The sequence below is a fragment of the Apostichopus japonicus genome, chromosome 16 (genome assembly GCF_037975245.1).
Source record: "Apostichopus japonicus isolate 1M-3 chromosome 16, ASM3797524v1, whole genome shotgun sequence".
NCBI classification, from domain to species: domain Eukaryota; kingdom Metazoa; phylum Echinodermata; class Holothuroidea; order Aspidochirotida; family Stichopodidae; genus Apostichopus; species Apostichopus japonicus.
In genome coordinates, this window is record NC_092576.1 from 10,958,491 (window position 1) to 10,978,610 (window position 20,120).

The following is a 20,120-nucleotide window of genomic DNA, read 5'->3' on the forward strand; positions in this document are numbered from 1 at the left end:
TTCACCTCTCAAATGTGAAGAAAAAGTAACAAATTTTGATTTCATGACCAATTTTAGTTTAAAACACAATTTTGGGTTGAAACAGTGTACCGCACTGAGATTTCTGTTCCTATATGGCACAATTGATATCACATTGCAGTAGACATATTGAAATAGAACACTCTGATAATATAGAAATCGGCCTAGTTTCACCTCTCAAATTTGAAGAAAAAGTAACAAATTTTGATTTCAATGACCAATCTAAGCTTAAAGCACAATTTTGGGTTGAAACAGTGTACCACACAAGGGCGGCGAAATCACTTTTATTCTGGGGGGCACCAACGTCGAAGGACACTTTGCAGAAATTCGATTGGACTGATGCAGCCTGATATTTAGTACCCATTATAACTCTTCTTGTATTATCTTATTTGCGTATGCACATCACTCCATCAACGCCCCCCCCCCCCCCCCTCTCGAGGAAACAATGCATACTAGCACTGCAATATCCAATGTGCAAATTGGGAAACGAGGAACAAGTTTTCTATCGAGACAAAATGAGGTGAAATCATTATAAAGTGCAAGTCCCTGCACACGTACGCGATCGATACACGCATGAAAGCAAATGAAATATATATGTCAAAATACGAAAGGATGGGGTATAGGTTATGGGCTATTAAAACTCTACTCATTATTCATAATAGGCTATAAAATGGCTTCTGCTTATTACAAAGTCACAATGTAATATAGCAATGCATTTTTGGAAATGCATTAGGATTAAGGCTGCAGCCCCCCCCCCCACCCAACCAATTTTTTGGGTGAAAATTCGGGCAATATGCTGAGAATTTTTCGGGCACCTACTGATAGAAAAATAATTTGCTATGTGTTTTTCAATGATATTATTATGATCATTATTATTGTAACGACTTTCCCTAAAATTCTAACCAATATGGAAGGGTAATATCACGGCAAATTATTGTATGTTATTGGCATGCGATGTAATAACCACCCATGCCTATATGATATGCGCCTTAACATGTTGAACGCGCGCGGAGCGCCCGAAAAATTTTGGTAATATTTTTCGGGCAAGTCGTTGCAGCCCCCCAAAACAAATTGGGCTCCTACGCCTATGGTAGTAAACATTTAAAACTTCCCGAAATATTTCATTCGACTGGGTTTTTCGCTTTGTAAACTCTTTTTTTATTTAGAAATTTTTATGTAGAAAAGGGCACATTTTTAACCTGAGGAAAAGTGGGGGGGCACGTGCCCCCTGTGCCCCCCCCCCCGGTTCCGCCGCCCTTGGTACCACACTAACATTTCTGTTCCTATATGGCACAATTGATATCACATTGCAGTAGACATATTGAAATAGAACATTCTGATAATATAGAAATCGGCCTAGTTTCACCTCTCAAATTGAAGTAAAGTAACAATTATTTACTTCAAAGGTTTATCTTAGTTTATCTTAGTTTAAACCTACAATTTTAAGTGAAGACAATGAGAACTGCTTGATGTGTAGAATTCAGTTTGTAGGGCTCAAATTATAGCCATGTCCCTGCTTTCCGAGAGAACATACTGATAGTAGAAAGTTTCACCCCCAAATTTAGGAAAATGCAACAAATATCTACTTGAAAGATAACTTTACCTAACCACAAACGTTTTCAAATTGAAATAGTAAATATGATTGGATGTACCACGTGGTAATTTCATAGCCACATTATTAATTGAATTGCTTCCCCCACACTGAGTTCTAATCGAGTGGCGCATGCATGCTATTCTTGCAAAGCTTTCTTCAAATAAAGTCTGCTAAAGGCTTCTGTACATTGTTTGAAACGTCACACCACTAACCTAGTACCGACCAAAACACGGCAATAGGAGGGCGTTAACGTGGGCGGGGTTAATTAAAATCCGTTCTGATTGGATAGCAGTGACATTTTTGTGTACGGCAGCTGAGAATGACCATTTTAAGTGATGCGAAATCAACAGCTAAGTTTAGTTTAGTTGAGAGACCCAAGAATCAGAAAGCCTTACCCTATCCGTGTTAGATCGCCGTGTTAAAGTAAATACCAGTGGTTTGTATTCAAAATGTTGTAGAAACTTAATCCTAAATTTTGGCAGTTCTACTGTCATCATATTTTTATGATATCCTTGTTATATGTATAAAAGGCAATGAACTATTCAAATACAGGGTTATATGCAACATTAAACATGTCAGAACTTGTGTATTATAGAATAGGCTACAACTTCTTTCGGTATGTGTTTACGAATTAACAAGGAACTGCAACTGTATCATCCTTGTTGGAATGAAACTTAATAATTGGTAACTGTTTGGATTAAAATGAAAACAACAAAAAACAAAGACAATAGGGGAGAAAGATTAAGTGATGAGACGATTGTCTACTCTCACGTCCAAAGTGTATTTGGAATGGCAATCTAAAAAACATGGGGGTGGGTCTGATGTTATTGTACACTCCCCAACAGTTTCGGTCACTTCCGGTCACATGACTTTTTCATAAAGTAAAAAACTGAATGTGAACTATTATACTACCTGTATATCAAATTTTTTAAGGTCGAAAATCGTAACCTTTCACCTTTGACCTCCATTTTTTTTTTTGGATATTGAGGAACGATAGGGCACTAACATATCCAAAGTGAAAGTATATATCACTTCCGGTTCAGGAGTTATAGTGGGTCAAAGGTCAAAAGTGTCGTTTTTTCAAAGATATGTTAAAAAGCGTAGGAGTGACCGATTTTCATGAAACTTGCAACGATGACGTATGACCTCATAAGAAACAGTCGCGTGAAAAAGGTCTGCGATGAGGTCATCGGTTGAAAGGTAAAACGGTAAAACATGAAAGTCCCAAAAAAACCTCCGAAAACGGTCAAAAAGTTTCATTTTGACATAAGGACATACCAAATCAAGATGGCGGCCACTCAAAGTTAACCCTTACTCTAGGGTTAGGTAGCTGAGTGTTATCATATTCGACTCCTGTGTGTACACGCAATGACTTTTCGTGATACAAATTGGTGTCGTGATATAACTAAATCCGTACTATTACGTGATACCTTTAATCTTGCTTTAAGTCGTTTACTCTGGTAATAAGGGCGCTGTAAACCATTTTCTAGGGGTGCGTTTTTGAAAGAGGAGGAATGTGTTATAACCCTGTAACTTACACTGAAGACTTATCACGTAATGATGTAAAAAATATGTGCCGTTTTTATTGCCATTTAGTTCTGTCCGGAATTTACGTCATCAAAAGCGTTATTATTGATTTCTACAAAACTAAACCATCAATCACCTCATAAATAGCAGTAAAATTACTTCTAGATATTTTCAATCGACTCTTTGAGTTTCAAATTTGTTCCTTTACATTTGACAAAATGGCGTCGTTTCTTAAATATTCATAAAAATACTAAAACAAAATATTAAAAAACCAACCAAAGACCGGAAGCAGCTCAAACAGCCTTTATATAATCTCTTTTCTATCATTTCTAACTTAATCTCTAATTTAAAGCAACTTGGCTAAATTTTTCTTTTCAAGCTCAAAATAGCGCCCCCGCAAAAACGGTCAATGTGTCTCTATGTGGTACTTCTCGACACGTAGTTTATATTTGCATTCGGAAGTGAGGGACAAAAAAAGAAAGTAGGTGTTTCTCCAAAAACGAACAAATTATACCTCGTCCGGTACTCCTTGTGGCGCTGATAACGAATCTTTTGGCAGTTTGGTAGCGTGTGGAGGGGTGGGGGCATTTTTACCTTCATGGTGTTCCATGGTGCACGCTACTAAGACTTTAAGTGCTAACTGTTTTGTTTGATTTTTTTTTTCAAAACGACATGACAAAGACAATAAGGGAACAAGATGTAGTGATGAGACAAAGTATTATTGCCTAAGTTTATTAACCAAGAATGTAACAAACATTTCAACTCATATCACATTGCATATTTGATAAGCCAATTAGGCTTCTTCGCGAGTTCCTGCTTGCAGGAGGATCTAATATATATACATACATACATACACCCATACATACATACATACATACATACATATGCTAAACAAATAACAACATGTGTAAATGAATAAATAATGAAAATTATAAATTGACAAGAAATGTTTTTATTTTCACCTTCAGAACTCTCCTGTCCCTGATAATATTTACATGCATGTATAAACATTTTCAACCATGGTCAATCCAAAATCCATTTATTCTAGCTGCATACTGATTGACATAAATACCCCACTTGAATGATCCCATTCATCTATGAAAGCAGAGAATGGGCCCTTACCAAAGTCTTATGAAAGATACCACACTATATAAACTGTTTACTTGACGACCAGACACCTACATTATGAAGGTTTTTAGTTTAGTAGAAAAAAGGATCAGGAGGGACACTTAAGTGTCCCCATCAAGGACCCTATATTGAGAGAGAAAAAAAAAGACACAAACACTCAGACCCGATTACAATGCTTAAAGTGCTTGTCCAAAGCATTCTTAAACCCATTGACACTACTTGCAAGTACAACTTTCTCAGGCAAACAATTCCAGTCATTCACAACCCTATTAGAAAAAAGTTATGGCGAATATTAATCCTACTATGTGACTTTTGGAGTTTAAGACAATGACGTCCTCTGGTACAACTACTGTTAGCAAACATGAAATAGTCGGTAAAGGATAAATTGTCGAAACCATACACAATCACAATCAAGTCCCTACGTAACCTCCTAAGCTCCAGTGTGGTGAGATTCAACAGTTGTAACCGCCTATTATGAGGAACACTCTTTAAGGAACTAATCATCCTAGTAGCCCTCCTCTGGACCTTTTCAAATACTTCCTTATCCTTGGCAAAATATGGGTTCCAAGCCTGCACAGCATACTCCAGATGAGGCCTAATCAACTGCTTATAAAGCCTAACTACGATGTCCTCTTTCAGAAAACTGAAGTTCCTCTTGATCATATTTAAAACCCTATTAACTCTTTTAGCAGCTTCAAGACAATGATTAGAAGGTTGCAGAGATGAGTCAATGTAGATACCTAGGTCTCTTTCAACAGAGACCTCCTGTAACTCCACACCATTGAGATTGTATGTAAACTTTTGGTTACTACTACTTGCTTTCATCAATATTAAAAAGCATTTGGCACCCCTGTGACCAGGAAAAAACCTTATCCAAATCCGTTTGAAACTTCTCAGAATCAATTTTGGAAGAGACCTCAGAATACAATTTGGTGTCATCAGCAAACTTCTTAGCTGTACACAAAATATCACCGATAATGTCATTTATATAGGCAACAAACAACAAGGGACCCAATGCAGAACCCTGTGGAACCCCACTAGTACTGTAACGTCTTGCCAAGAAGAAGCACAGCCTTTAATTACCACCCTCTGTTCCCTATTACCAAGCCAATTCTCGATCTAAGACAGTAAATTCCCATTGATACCCATACTCCTCAGCCTAAGTAAAAGACGCTGGTGGGGAACTTTATCGAAGCCCTTCTGGAAATCTAGGCACACAACATCTACAGAATTTTGCCTATTTAGTGAGCTTGTTACATCTTCCATAAACTCAAAGATATTAGTGAGACAAGACCTTTTTTGACAAAAACCATGCTGAGACTCTGATCAAACACTGACTGCTGAAGTTAACAAAGGACTGGAACTGTCTGTATTTTCAGGCAAATAAAAGTTGAAGCCCCTAGAGACAAGTTTGAGAATACTTCGGGGGAAATGTAGGCCAAGCTGATAAAGCAGGTAAACTGTCAATGCACCGGAACCTGAACACATTTTAAGTTCAACCAACTTTCACTCTTGAGATATATATTTTACTACTACAAAAGATAAAGACTCCTCTCAAATTTCACGGTACCATTATGATGCACATTGCCAAGGTCCCAATTGATTGTGTGGGCAAGTGAGCCTTTAAGGTTGTTGCATTACAAGAAATATGATGTGGTTGGTGTTTTCGGAAACCGCATTGTCCAATGGGGCCAACACCTTTATAAGAATTATCCTGCTCTCTGCTGCCATCATCAAATCATGTGTGGGCCATGGGTCCTTTATGGCTGTTGTCTGGGGCCCGTTACAGATAAAAGTTGTAGATGGTATTGTTTGGTTTCTCCAATGCATAAAGGGTTCAAAGCAACTACAATATCTATCTTTGTGTCTTTGCACATGATTAAATCACATGTGGGCCATTGGCCCTTTGAGATTGTTGTCTGGGCCATGGTAGAGGAGAAATTTTCAGTCATATGTCTTTTTGGAATACTCGATAACCAGCGCCACTAAAAAAATCATCCTGCTCTATTTTCACATAATTATTTGCAACGTGTCACTAACAAACTCAGTACACGCAGCTGAAGTACAGTTTACAACAAGCTCACTTTGTTATCATCACCATTATGTCACAGGTCACATGATCGTCAAACGTCTGCCCGTGAAAAGCCAAATTTTGGTTTAAAAAATTGGCAAGTTAATGATTTTTTTTTAGCCTTTCCCAACATCTGATTGACTACATTTTTGGTATTTGTAAAAAGGAAACCAACTAGAATACTATAGAAAAAGATCACTATCGTTTGTCTTTAAGCTAGCAGATGCTAATGTTAGGTCACCCATCATAATATAACATAAACATATCTATGGGAAGAAGAGCAAATAAAACAAGAAAGGGCAGTCAGTCTTCCTCATCTGAGGAAACATCTTCAAGCAGCTGCAACGCCTCACAGAGGTTGTCAATGTTTTCGTCAGGTATGTCATATGAGTGTGCAGGTAATGTGTATGTAGAAAGGTCGATAAAGCGGGGGTGGAACAATTGATGGCAGCAACATATTTGTTGTATAATTTCTAGGTGTTTTAACTTAAGGAGACATATCTGTCCTTTACTCATACCATTAACTTGAAGAAGGCTCAAAATATTTTTCTCTCTGTCCACAAAAAAGTTGAAAGTATTCCTCATCTCAGACTTGAGCTGTTCGAGTTCTTCCACACTTCGGTCAAGTTTGTGGACAATGTCAATCCACTGCCTCTTTACATGCGTAGGGATAGTTGGATGTGATGTATCACTGGTGTTGGTTGTTTCCAGGCATCTCCAGACATTGGATGCAACATCACACACATCACTAAATATTAAAGGTGGTCCACCAATCTCCTGGTTGTAGTTTTCCAGACCCTTCTTCAGTTTGGTAGTGGCTGTCTTAATTTGTCTACATAATAATTTGGCAATTGCTTGTCCATCTGCATGGGATGATAAACAGGTAGGTGATTAAACCAATGTTTCCTACAGTATACTTAGCACAGATTTAAGTGACACACAAAGACTTTCATTGCAATTCCCATAGCTATGCAACATTCTTTACATTAGTATAAATTTAGTGTGCCTTTCAAAATGTGAACACTATGTATGTTAGCTTTATAGAACACATTCCCATTGCAGCAAATTTAACATTTTTGGCAGATAAAGAAGTCTTTGCCATTGAAAGCAATCACCTAATGCAAATTAGTTTTTTCTTATTTATCAAAGTCACAATCATTAGCCAGAGCAAATCCATTGGGGATAGTGACTCATCATAAAGCAAAACCTACTGAAAGTTATGAACTAAACTCATACTGTATCAAATATAAAACAGCAAGGGCCAAGTCAATACCTGCATACTTCTGCTTTAATGAAATCAGAAGCCATCTGTCAACACACAATGTGTGGAGCTTGAATAAATGGCTTTTCTTGCGTCTTGCGGTATTGTTAGCCAGAGCAGCCTGATAGAGGGCAGAACCTTCTGTCCAGCGGGGTTGTCCCTGTTCCATTGCCAGGATTTCTTCATCAATACTGCAAAAAAGGAAATGAAACTTACTCATTTTCCCTCTTTAAACTTAAGTTTTTTCTGGCTGTAATGAGAGTTCAAACTAACAGAATAATGGAACAACAATAGATGCATGTTTTGTAATGAGTGTACTATTTCTTACCTTACCAAATGTGTTGTTAGCTTTTGCATTAACACAAGCAGATATATCTAATCCTTGTGAGAGCCTATACCTGTTCACTTCAATATATCCATTTGGAAGAGGAAATATTCCATAGTTTCAAATGGAAAGTAGACTTATTTTAAACGTGACTTTCAAACAGATGGGTTGAGATGACAAAACCTGCTAATTCTGCAGTATAATGACATGATGTTCTACAGTAAACCATTGTTGGATATTTTCTTGTAGTGCGTTCAAGTTTCGTGGTAAGCCTCCATAAAATGATTTAAGTAACAGAGATATGTTGGCTCACCCTGAATAAATCCTTTTGGTATCATGTTTATCAGATTTTAACTATTTTTATTGATGCAGGCTATTCAAAATTATCCTTACCTACACTTGAGACATAGACACTGCTTTCGCTCCTTTCTTGGGTATTAAAATGTCAAATAATTATAAACTTCTCCATTGCATGTTAAACACCAAATGTATAAACATTAAGGTCATTCAGTCTAAGTGCAAACGATACAAATAGCCTAGACCAATATATTGCATCTAAATCTTTTTACATGCTTTATTCAGTTTCAACTGTCAGTTCAACAACTTCCATATCCAGCTGAAAATGAATTGCACATTTGAGTTTACTAATGGGAACTGAATGAATCATATAGAGGGAGTAATTAGGGCCATCCATGTAGTTGTGGCAACATATTAAGCTATAACTATGAAACATTTGTACTGAGTGAAAATTTGTACCGTTTAATCTTCCGAAGTAGTAAGGAAATACAACCAACAGCAGAGTTTTCAGAGAGGCATTCCCTCTCATAGTCCTTCCTAGAAAGAAAAAACAGGTTCAACATCAGTCCTATCTGGAAAAATGCACATCTTTATTTTATCTTCGAGGTAATTAATGAATGCATTTAGGGGTGTACATAATGCATTAGGGGTGTACATTGTGCATAACATAAGGAAAGTCTTGATTTTAGACTTCCAAATCAAATTTTGATCAATATGGATGGAATATCTATTAAGAGATTCATAGATATTAAAAGAGTCAATTGGGTTGATCCAGTTCTAGCAATATAAAGTTTGTTGGATCATTCAAATTATTTCACCTAGATTTATATAAAAAAAATGCATTTAAGGTGGCAATAAACGTCACCTTTTTCCATTTATCTGAAGGTAGCATTGTATCTTTAACTTACAACACAAAAGAAAAAGTCAAATGAGACATTTCATTATATGATTATAAACTAAAAATAACTTGAACAACCATTTTATGACTTTCTGAATGAGACATCACTCAATCCTGTATGAGCAATCTCAGAAATGGGAATAGATAAAAATGTTTTAAATAAATTATTTACAATTGGAACTGCACATTTAATGAATTGATGCATATGATACAGTAATATAAGATCAATCAAATTTTGCTGTTTTAAAACTTAATGCTAAATCAACCAAACAAAACAGCCAAATTTCATGCTCCTCTTAAACAAGTGAGATACTTTTCACCATGTTATATGTTTCAAGAAATTCAAGAACAAACAACTCATGTTAAATCAATATCAAAGTACATGGTAACATGTAACGTGTTTGGATAATGATGAGAGCATAACAAGTGGAAGCACGGAGCAGTGCATTAGGGAATGTTACACAGCATGTATAAGGAACAACGAATCAGTTTTGCATGTTAAACAAACCTGAGATCATATAATGTCTTCAGCTTCAGTGCATAAACTTCTGAAGAAGGTAGAGTGACCCCAGTAACTGGTCGCAAAGAAAAAAGATATTTTATTTTCATGAAAACAAACACCAAAAAATGCAAAGTGATGTGTAGGTTAAAGATGACAAATAATCTCATGCTACCCTGAAGTATCACAATACCATTCAGAGAGATGTTCTGGAAATGATTCCAGGGTCATTGGTCACCTTTAAGTAAGGTATAAAAGTAAATAAAGAAAGGTGCCACATATCAGTTCATACACATGAAGGTGATAAGGAGCAAACATACATATTGTAAGTGACTTGCAACATGTAAACTTTTATCCCTGTTTCTAATTATAACTTTGTTATGTTTTTAAGTTATATAGGGAGTAACATGAATAAAAGAAGAGTGTATAATTGAACCCTCAAATATGTTTGTAATAGGAAATCCTTTTTGACCTAATTAAATAAAAAAAATTACCCCAAGTCTAACCCTTCTCAGGGTTTGATAGAAAACTCAGTGGCATAGCTGAAGTTTGTGCTGCCCTTAGTGTTCCTTGATCCCTTCCCCCATCCACACCCCATCCCCAAAGAAAAATGAAACAAAATTTATCATACATAATGAGGAATGATGATAATGGATCATGATGATGGTTAAATTCACATATATGCAAAAAATCTAATATAATCCCAGATATGGTAAACTTTACTGCATTTTGTATGGGTTAACCCCAAAGCAATCCAGATTATCAGATGGTCTCTGGTAGTCTGGTTAAATTTTACTGAACCACCTTAGTTATCTTGAATGCACTACCTCTCTTGCCCCCCCCCCCATAACCCCTACCACTACTCAGAACAAAAAAGGTTAGTAAAGGTTACAACTAACCATCACTTGGTGGTCTCATTTCTTCTGTCATCCACATCCTTATGGTGTTAATGGTTATTGCAGAACCATCTGATTCATGACAAGAAATCATCAATACAAAAATTAAAATTGGATAAATAAGTTGTGTGAAAGGTGAAGGAAAATATCAATTTAGAGGTGTTACCTTCTTGTAAATTGGTGAATAAAATTGCAATACAGAAAATGAAATAAAAATTGGCATGGAACATGAATAGAGAAAGCAGTCTCATTGCCATACTACTGGCATTCTTTCATTTTGTAGCTGAAACATCCAAATTAAAGAGAAGCAACTAACTCATTGATCTAATACCTTGCTCATTAGGGACAGCAATCACAGCCAGCTCCTTTGCAGCAGTTGAGTGGACATCTTCTGCCCTTTGGTGGCGATGAACCAACAATTTGGCTGTAATATATTAGAGCGAAATGTAATATAATTGATCATCTGCCAATTGCATTGTGACAATATATTGTACATAAAAATATCACAAATCCACAATTTAGCTATATGATACTGTAACTTCAGAGCCATCATGTGGGACACCAATCTTAGTCTTCTTCTGTTTGCTGATAGGTATAGAAATTAAAGATGATAAACAATTTATGGTCATGCAAGAATGTTTCCAGTCACTATTCACATGTGGTGTTAGGTGAGTAATTTTCATAGCCATACTCACCAAGATTTCTACCAATTTTTCGTGTGTACTGCAAAAGTCCATCAGTTAGGGCATCAATTCTGTTTGATGGCGTCATTTCTTTCGTTATCGTGGAAAATTTCCTTAGAAATGACCACAACCTTTCCACTTGCTCCCCATCTGAGAGACAAAATCCTTCCAGTCGCCTAGGGCTTAATTTTTTCTACCCAACCAAAGAAATGTAACACATGTCAAGTTAGCTACATTGCAAAACAACTTTTTCAACAAAATAAACATATTTCATATAATATATATATATATATATATATATATATATATACATATATATACATATATATACATATATATATATAGATATATATATATATATATATATATATATATATATATATATATATATATATATATGGGTAGATAGATATATATATATATATATATAGATATAGATATATAAAGATATATATCAAAAATACATACTGTACATATTCCAATCAAGGTACATTAAAACAAGTGGTTGAAGCTATGCAAAACTCATTTAATGTTTTTTAAACTCTTCAACACGGTAAAAACAAACAATTAACGAGATAAGAAGAACATATTTCCTCTTTGAAACCTTCTTGTTTAAATCATGCCTGTCCCATTATGCCACTGCTCTTATTTCTGGTGTGAGGAGATATATGTGTCAATGGAGAGTCCGTCACAGAGAAAATGCTTTGAATTGCACAGATAGTGTTTAATGTATAATAAACTGGCAATTTTATTGAATTATTGCAACTAAAGGTCAGGTTAGCCTTTCAGTTTCATATTGGTGGATGAGTCAGCAGGTGACAGACAGATAGATTTAGAAAACACTGGAAGAAATCCAATTCATGGGAGGTTTTCATATATGTATTATAAACAATAACATACTATATTTTCATGATAACATACATACAAATTGTCCATATATAGAGACAAACATTAAACACACATACATGTGCATATGCCATACATACAGGCATACATCTACATACACACACCCATACATTCACACACAAAATTAAGCTTATAAATGTTACACATTGTTACCTGGCAGTCAGGTTTGTGGCCATACACATGGAAGGCTGGGATGGCCAGCTGAACATTCTGCAGGATGTTGTCTCCAGTCGTGCCCTGTCTTGATCTCTTTAGTTCAGAACAAAGCAAAACATATTTGTCAAATTGCAAGTCTACTTACACTTCAGAATAGAGGAATAAATTTGATTACCATTAACCATGATGCAGTTTTTGTACATCAGATTATCAAAAAAGAATCATTTAAGTACCACAAAATGAGATATTGTCTGACTTTGTGAGCACTATTCACAAAAATTCATCTGCTTTTATAGTACATGTGCAATGTTCCTGATCCTAAAACATGAAGAATTCTATTTGTACTCTTTGTGTGTTATCATATTTGTAAAAATTAACTTCTACTAAGTACTATGCTGAAACATATCAAATTGGATTTGGGTTATTTTATGGTGTTATTGTGTTATCAACTCATCATGATTTCTTCTAGGTGGTACTTCTAGGTGGTAAAATACAAACTCATAGATTTACATTTCAGTGGGTGTAAATCTACCAAAACTGTGGTAGTTGCCAACTCTGCAAAATTTCAGGTGCCCATCTTGGCTAAATGGAGCTATAAACTGTTGTGTCCGCTGGTTCTGACGTACACAATAAATAGTCTAACAACAGCTTGTGTTGATTCGGTTCGATTTATTCTCATGTCTTATGCTCCGTATGCCAATGTTTGTTCTACTATAGGTGGCGCAATTACATAACGTCAAAGTACATAACAAAAACAGGGTCGTTTAAATGAAGGTTAACTGTATCTTTGCACACACACTTATTTGCTCACCTTGAGATGTGCTTGTAATTTGCATGCAATGTCATACAAGATGTACAATTTCCTTTCCTCTGGCTTCCCTTCCAGTAGGTGTTTGATTAGGAAAACAGCATTCCCTAACCTGGGTAAAAAAAAATAACATAATGTGTTTAAGTGTCACTTCATACATCTTTAGGATTTTATATTTTATGGTCATAAATGAATTGATATGCCTGATCAACATGCTTACAACCTAACAATATGATTTAATTTGGTAAGCAGAAGTAATTCAAGTTATTAGATCTATGTAAAATTAAAAACAAAATCATTAAAATACTGTACCTTTCACCCTGCTTGAGGCTGAAAAACTTGATGGGCATTTCATGACGACAAACTGCCCCAAACACACCAGTTTCATCCACTTTCTTTGACCTGTTTTTGGTTCTCAAGTGGTCACTGGCTTGAAAGTTGCTGCAGAACTGAAGAAACACAAAATATGGTAAGGTATGAATATAATTGAAAGCTTTATGAGGCTCTACAGATAGGAAGTTATCTTTATAAACAAATAACACTAATTAACATGGATATGTGAATAACCATTCAAACAGCGTATGGCAATCTGACAGTCATATAACATAGTGTGAATATTCACTAGTTGTTTCATCATTTATGAAGGGTAAATGTAGGTATCTACACCTGGTTATTGACCTTCACATTTTAAATTTATAGAATGTTGTGTAATACAAATTACAAGGCAATATAACAAGCACAGCCTAAAAAGGTGATTCTATTTATTTTCTATATGCGCATCAAACCTTAACTGCACATACTGAATTCATGACTATTGGATATGTTAAGTTCAATCTTGTTCTTGGAGTACAATTAAGTGAACATACTGTTGATGCAGAACTAGAAGAACCGTCATAGCTTGCCAAGAATTCATCTACTTGGCTTTGGCTTATGAAAAAAGTGTCCCTGTGTCTAGGGGGGTTGTCACTTCGGCCAGACTTCTGCCATCTTTTTAGACCAAATATGGCATCTAAACTGACGAACTGCTTTCCTTCATTCTAGTTGAAAAAAAAGGAAATAAGAGAAACATGTAATGTTTGCATTATCCATTTCATGGCAGAATGTAGCAATGTGATAATAGCTAGTGTAAAACAGATACATACTTTCAAATTAATTGAGGAAAGTAACATCTTCATTAAGGATGCTCTCTTAATGCTACACTGAATATAAAAGCATTGTGTTACATGAGTACTTTTTTTGGCATCTGAAAAACTGTAAAATGCCATTTGTATGAAATACAGCAAAAGCTATTGAGATGTGACTAACAATACATTCACAATAACGGCTACGAATTTAAACTGACCACTGATAGGTTTCTCGTATTCCATGTGGTAAACCAATATAAATATATATATATTACAACAATCACATGTCAACTACCTTTGGACAAGCTGGACACACAGGAGGGCTACCTGGCGGAACAAGATGCATGGCTTCAATCTGCTCACAGAAGTATCGAAATTCTGTGAAGGAGTCCTCTGCAAGCAGTTTGTATATGTTCTTAACCTTTATAAAAGAGAAGGACATTTAAGGTCCTAACATGCACTGCACCACACTCTTTATTAAATGAATATTTCAGAGAAGCTACTGTAAATACATTTAACTCAATGACAAAAAGCATCAATCTTGTATTCTCCAACTGACCTTTAACATCTTCATATCAAAAATATTTGAAGGCATGATTGAAACGAAGAACCACCGTTATGAGAAATTTGGTCCCATTATATTATTTTGGAACTCATTGTGTATGAGTGTCTGCAGCTAATGATTTGCACCTTCACTTGCATAGATTTTAAACCAGAAAGCAAAAATGCCGTGGGTTTCCATGATGCAGTATGAGAATTTTTTTTATGAATTTGACATGTTGACTGTTTAACAAACTCTTGGAGTACAACAAACTCCATCTTAGTAACAGCAAAAAGCACGGATTTAGCAAACAATAATTTCACAAGGACAGCCGCTGACCTATAATGACCACTGATAGGGTTCTTGAACTTGTGATGTATCAGCATACTATACATGAGACGTGCCCAAGCTTCACCATCTTGATTAAAGGCTTTACAGTTTCACCGTTTTACAGTTGACCCCAAATGAACTTTGGCCATAGTGAAATCAATATGCTTTTACTCAGACAGGCATGTTAATAACATGATTTCTATCCAAGCTTCCCTTCTTAAGATGTTGTGTTTACATGGTTTTCAGAATTTTCACCCATTGACCTTTGACCTACAGCAAACAACAATAAGCTTCTTGCACTCAATGTGGATCATACCTACCATATGTATGAACTATGTCCCACGGCTCTTCCCTTCTTGAGATGTTTAGTGTACAAGAACACAACACAAACAGACACACACACTAATAAGTCACACACCATAAACATTGCATACATATACAATTTCTTGGAACCATTAATTTTTCATCAATTACCTTGCTCTGCAGTAGTGGTGGAGAAAGCCAAGAGATACAATTGCAGAGGTTTTGCAAAGCCACATGGCAATCCAGAAACATGATTCTGAGCCATCTCATTAGACTGAAGGTGAAGGCAACCACTGGTCTTGATGGTGTTGCTGGCCATAATTGTAGTGAAATCAAGGAGCATATATCCTGCTTGCATGCACAGAACATGATCGGAACAGAATGGTGCCGTCCTATGGGTGAATGACAACATCAGCATACCAGTTGGTACATTTATAATAATGATAAAAGAATTGCAGCTGATCTGGCTAGAATGACACTATAGATTTGAAACTTAATGAAAGTCGGTCAAGTTTCCTTGAAAACGTCAACACTTGGTGCTGTCCTACATACAAATGTTTCATAGCAAATATGCCTACCCTGCTTTAAGGTCTGTAATAAATGAAAATGCTAAAGTTGTTACTGTCGGTAAATTTTTAGCATTTTCTACCGAAAAGATTTAAGCTATTGATAGTTAGAATATGTTTTGGTTTGTACTCAAAAAAGATATACCAGAGCTGTAGTTGAGTCCACTTAGCTGTGTCAAGTACTTGGTCTAAGTTTTAGTCGACAGGACCTAAGTCCAAGTTAAGTCCGAATGAAATGCTGATATTAAGAAAAGGACCGTCACTGTATGTGGCATACCTTTTGAATCAATCACAGTTACTGATCTAACCTTCCCTCTGTCACAGTTGTGACCTTGCCATGGCTCTTGTTCCACAAAATGTGGTTGAAAGCAGCCGCTCTGAAATGATGAGTATAGATAAGCATGTATTATAAATTATGACTTTTTAGAGATGAGTAACGAATCAACCGGCCTCGGCCAGATGCATGTTACCCTCCTTGCCCCCCAGCCCAGGTATTGACCAATGAAACAACAATCTCAATATGGATCATTAAATAGCACACATAAAATAGTCCTGTCAATTATCATTCTACATTTCCTCCTGAACGTTGGGTGAACAGCAATTAAGGTGACGAAAATTTATACTTCACTTTTGGGAACAAAATCTTACGAACAATATGAATTTATAAAAAAATAAGGCAAGCTTTGCAGCATACATCAATATATCCATAACATGTATCTCTGTTACTTCGGGCATGGAGCTATAAACTATAGCTCCATTCTTCAGGAACGAACATTTCATAATTGAAAAAGTACAATGGGCATTCTATCTTTAAACATCTTTAAATCTAACAATTTACAGTACCGCAGTATGTAAGGCTTACACTGACAGTACAGTATGATAATTGATGTGATCCCTGGAACCACTAAATTCTATGAAAACAACCCATATATAGTGGGATTGTCTTTCCAGCTTACCTGCCACAATTCTGGTACATGCAACTTCCCTTGATGGTATGAAGCTACATGGCTGCTGCAAAAATGTTTCTGCGGTCCACAGTCTGTGCATCTGAACTTGGCCTCATCCTGGCAATCAGGCACAGAGCAAGATGTTGAACCAAGTTGTAGACACTCAACATATTCAGAGACTGCAATCTGCCGGCAAGCACTCCATGCATTTTCTGCAGCCTGCCTTCTACTCCTATGCGTGGCAGATTGTCCTGTGCTACTACTGCTTTCGTGGCTGAGCAATTGAGCTGCTGGAACATCAAAACTGCTGTCCATTTCTGGGGAGGCGAGTTGCCTGGTGCCAAACATACGGCTGAACCTAGACCTGCCACTCCTTCTCCTTACTCTTCTGCGTCGATAGCTGCCATTTACATTGGCATATCGATATTCTACATGGGGTCTTTGGAATTGAAGTCGAGGCATTTTAAATATCTGCATGAGAAGAAAAGTATTATTCAGTACATATTTGAAACAAAGGCATTCATGTTTTCCTATTTGGGCACTGAGTATTTGTTTTCAAAATAAGACTCAAAGCAAACCATAAGCAATCTCTTCCCTGATCACTGTCTAAAACATTTAGTTATCATTTTTCGTTTGGTTCGGATTAGGTGGGTGTCAAAATGTAGGTGCGTTAGGGAAAGAAGAATGAATGATATTCTATGCAATATTTATGTCTGACTAATAAATGGGAACAATAATTTGAATCCCCTTCAAAAATAAGGACATTTTGTTCTGAAGGTGGGTACCTGGCTATAGTGACAGATACTGCATCACCGGAATGGCCTGTGGTATGCTCATGAGTTCCCAAGCATATAACATGCTCACTTTTTTGTAGTTCATTAACATGCTTAATTAAGAAAGTAAGCAATACAACGTATTCAACTTACAAAGAGTACAAGACGTCATTTTTCAATTTGCAAAGTTTTGCATTTACTGAGCAGAAAAATACTATAATTGATGTCACGTATGTTAAGTTGTAATGAAGAGAGCATTTTGTCATCTCAACAATTACCAATTGCTCTACACACACCTCTAAAAAGAGATTACCCCTATGCCACCTTTTTGGTAATCCTTCAAATCCCAGACATACACAGAGCATACTTATGGTTCACTGTCATTTGATACACAAAATAAACAGGACACAATAGTTGAGGTAGTCATGCATTCAGAAGTAGTGATGAAACAATTTGCCACATTTTGCCACAATCTGTCTACAGTAGGCCCTATTAGCCACTTTCCTGGTTGTGAGAAGACACTCCAACCAAAGGGGTCCCCTTCCTGAACATCTATACACTTGCATCAAAGTCTATGAAAGATCAGTGCCCAAGTTCAGATGCATATGTATCGCCTTAGCCTATTGGACCTAAGTTAAGTATAAAGACCTGGGTTGATTCATATGGCTCTAAAGGCCTAGCTGTTGCACTTTGCCAGTAACGCTGGTGCATGACCTATAACTGGGATATATGCTGCTATAGTACAGACTAAGATGAGTTATACCAGTCAGTTAGATAGTCTACATATGACTGTACAATTAATGTTATGAAGTTATGCTACTGACATCTGTTGAACACTTATCGAAAACAGAAGGTTTGAAATAACCCATTATTTGTTCCTTCATGATCTAACACGGATAGGGTTTCAAATAAGCTACGTAATTATGGTTCCTTTCTTATTCTTTTGCAGGCTTAGTATCTACTTAAAATAATAGAGTAGCTCACGTAGCCAGCATATAGACTGGGCTGTAAATGTAATGTAGGCCTTGACTTAGTTAAACTATTACTATAGTTGGCCTATTACTTATTAGTAATTTCTTTGTTTTTGCTAGGCAATCATATACTTCATTGACATACTTTGCTCTTCAGTTTCCTAAATGGATTCTACCTGAGATATTACTTTTCAATAAAAGTGATGGAACTGTGTTGATGTTGAAAAGCTCTATAAATTCAAACTTTATCATGGCCAAAATATCAGACCTGTTGCTTACCTTGTTGTTTACACACCATATGGTTTGTGTACAACCTCCGTACGAGTGTGTTTCAAAAGTTCGCGGGGTTTCCCAGGTCTAGAAGATACGTCATCCGTTGGGTAGTATCATACATGATAACATTTCTCGAGACACTAAACAGTGTACAAAACGGTTTACTTGAGAAATACTGTCACGTGAGGACTGGGTGGATTAATTAACGCCTGTATTGATATCACTTTTTATGACGTCATACATGCCTTATCCTCTGTACGAATTCAAATGTTTAGTTTGAGGCACAAAATACTTGTGACAATCGTTGTGGGGAGGAAGCCACCCCCTTTGAGCAAGTTTGTTTTTTATAATGGGACTAAGATGCAAAATGGTGCTAGAAATTCCATCATTTTAACTATATTTATCTTAACGACTTAGCGTCCGTGAAAGGAAATGTTAGCCATTTAAGAAAATTGGAATAGGGAAGTTGAGGAGGCACGTGCTACCATGCCCCCCCCCCCCCCCGTGGCTACGGCCCTGTATGCAATAACGATAACAAACACTCACAAATACGTCATAGTACGTGTGGGTATAAACGCTTGTATCCTATGGCTATATATATATATATATATATATATATATATATATATATATATATATATATATATATATATATATATGTATATATAAATTGACCAAAATGGAGATGTGTTTTGTATATAATCAAGTTTTATACGACGCACAGAACTTTGGCTGGAAGTGTCAAATACGATTCAAAGTAATATGGTTAGAGAAATCTTGTTCTATGCTTAGTATGGTAACGAGGAATACCTTCCGAGAAGCATATCACAGCTTGCTATTAAAGCAAGTAACCTGTCCAGTATCATATACTGCTAAATCAATGCTATTTATTTTCCTTTTCCACTTTTATGCCGTCCCCGTTCCGTCCCTGCACAAATTTCTGTGGTTGAGGCATTTTCCCCGACCCCTGCAGCCCCTCTGTCTATAGTAACATAATAAATAATATAAAACATACATTGGACTACTACAGATGTGATTATCTCATGATGTGTTTGATCACCCCCCCCCCCACCTCCCGGGTCATTGTAAGGTGGGTTTTTCATCCAAGAGCAACATTAATTGTTTCCCATCCCAAAAGACTTTTTAAATTGAAAAAAAAATATATAAATTGAGTTAAAATATTGAAATGAAAGCCACCCGACGTGAAAGTTGTAATCCATAAGCC

The 20,120-nt window shown here is 36.3% G+C and overlaps 2 protein-coding genes across 5 annotated transcripts in view; one reads left to right on the forward strand and one right to left on the reverse strand.

Annotated features, from left to right (window-relative positions):
• Positions 1–20,120, forward strand: part of LOC139981945 (uncharacterized) — a 49,066-nt gene that overhangs the window by 17,408 nt on the left and 11,538 nt on the right. The window lies entirely within an intron of this gene.
• On the reverse strand, positions 3,825–19,089 carry LOC139983810 (uncharacterized). 4 transcript variants are annotated; one of them, XM_071997595.1, is made up of 16 exons: positions 18,902–19,089; positions 16,888–17,349; positions 16,209–16,308; positions 15,537–15,757; positions 14,487–14,612; positions 13,934–14,104; positions 13,380–13,516; positions 13,071–13,179; positions 12,257–12,352; positions 11,210–11,390; positions 10,846–10,938; positions 10,518–10,586; positions 9,628–9,694; positions 8,681–8,758; positions 7,612–7,790; positions 3,825–7,201 (listed from the first exon to the last, which is right to left on the reverse strand). In XM_071997595.1, the coding sequence occupies exons 2-16, from the start codon at positions 17,338–17,340 to the stop codon at positions 6,642–6,644; spliced, it is 2,640 nt and encodes an 879-aa protein (XP_071853696.1). In that variant the 5' UTR covers positions 17,341–17,349; positions 18,902–19,089; the 3' UTR covers positions 3,825–6,641. The 4 variants fall into 4 exon arrangements, with proteins under 4 accessions (XP_071853696.1, XP_071853695.1, XP_071853694.1 ...); XM_071997594.1 differs by having other exon boundaries at positions 18,811–19,089; XM_071997593.1 differs by having other exon boundaries at positions 18,799–19,089.

What these genes read in the sequence shown, in the direction of transcription:
- LOC139983810 (XM_071997592.1), bottom strand. Translation starts at nt 17,355, where the DNA reads ATGCAGATATTTAAAATGCCTCGACTTCAATTCCAAAGACCCCATGTA. An exon ending in TGCTGTCCCTAATGAGCAAG is followed by an intron (nt 10,587 to 10,845) that starts GTATTAGATCAA and finishes GTCATGAATCAG; the next exon opens with ATGGTTCTGCAATAACCATT. An exon ending in AATGAGACCACCAAGTGATG is followed by an intron (nt 9,695 to 10,517) that starts GTTAGTTGTAAC and finishes CTTTGCGACCAG; the next exon opens with TTACTGGGGTCACTCTACCT.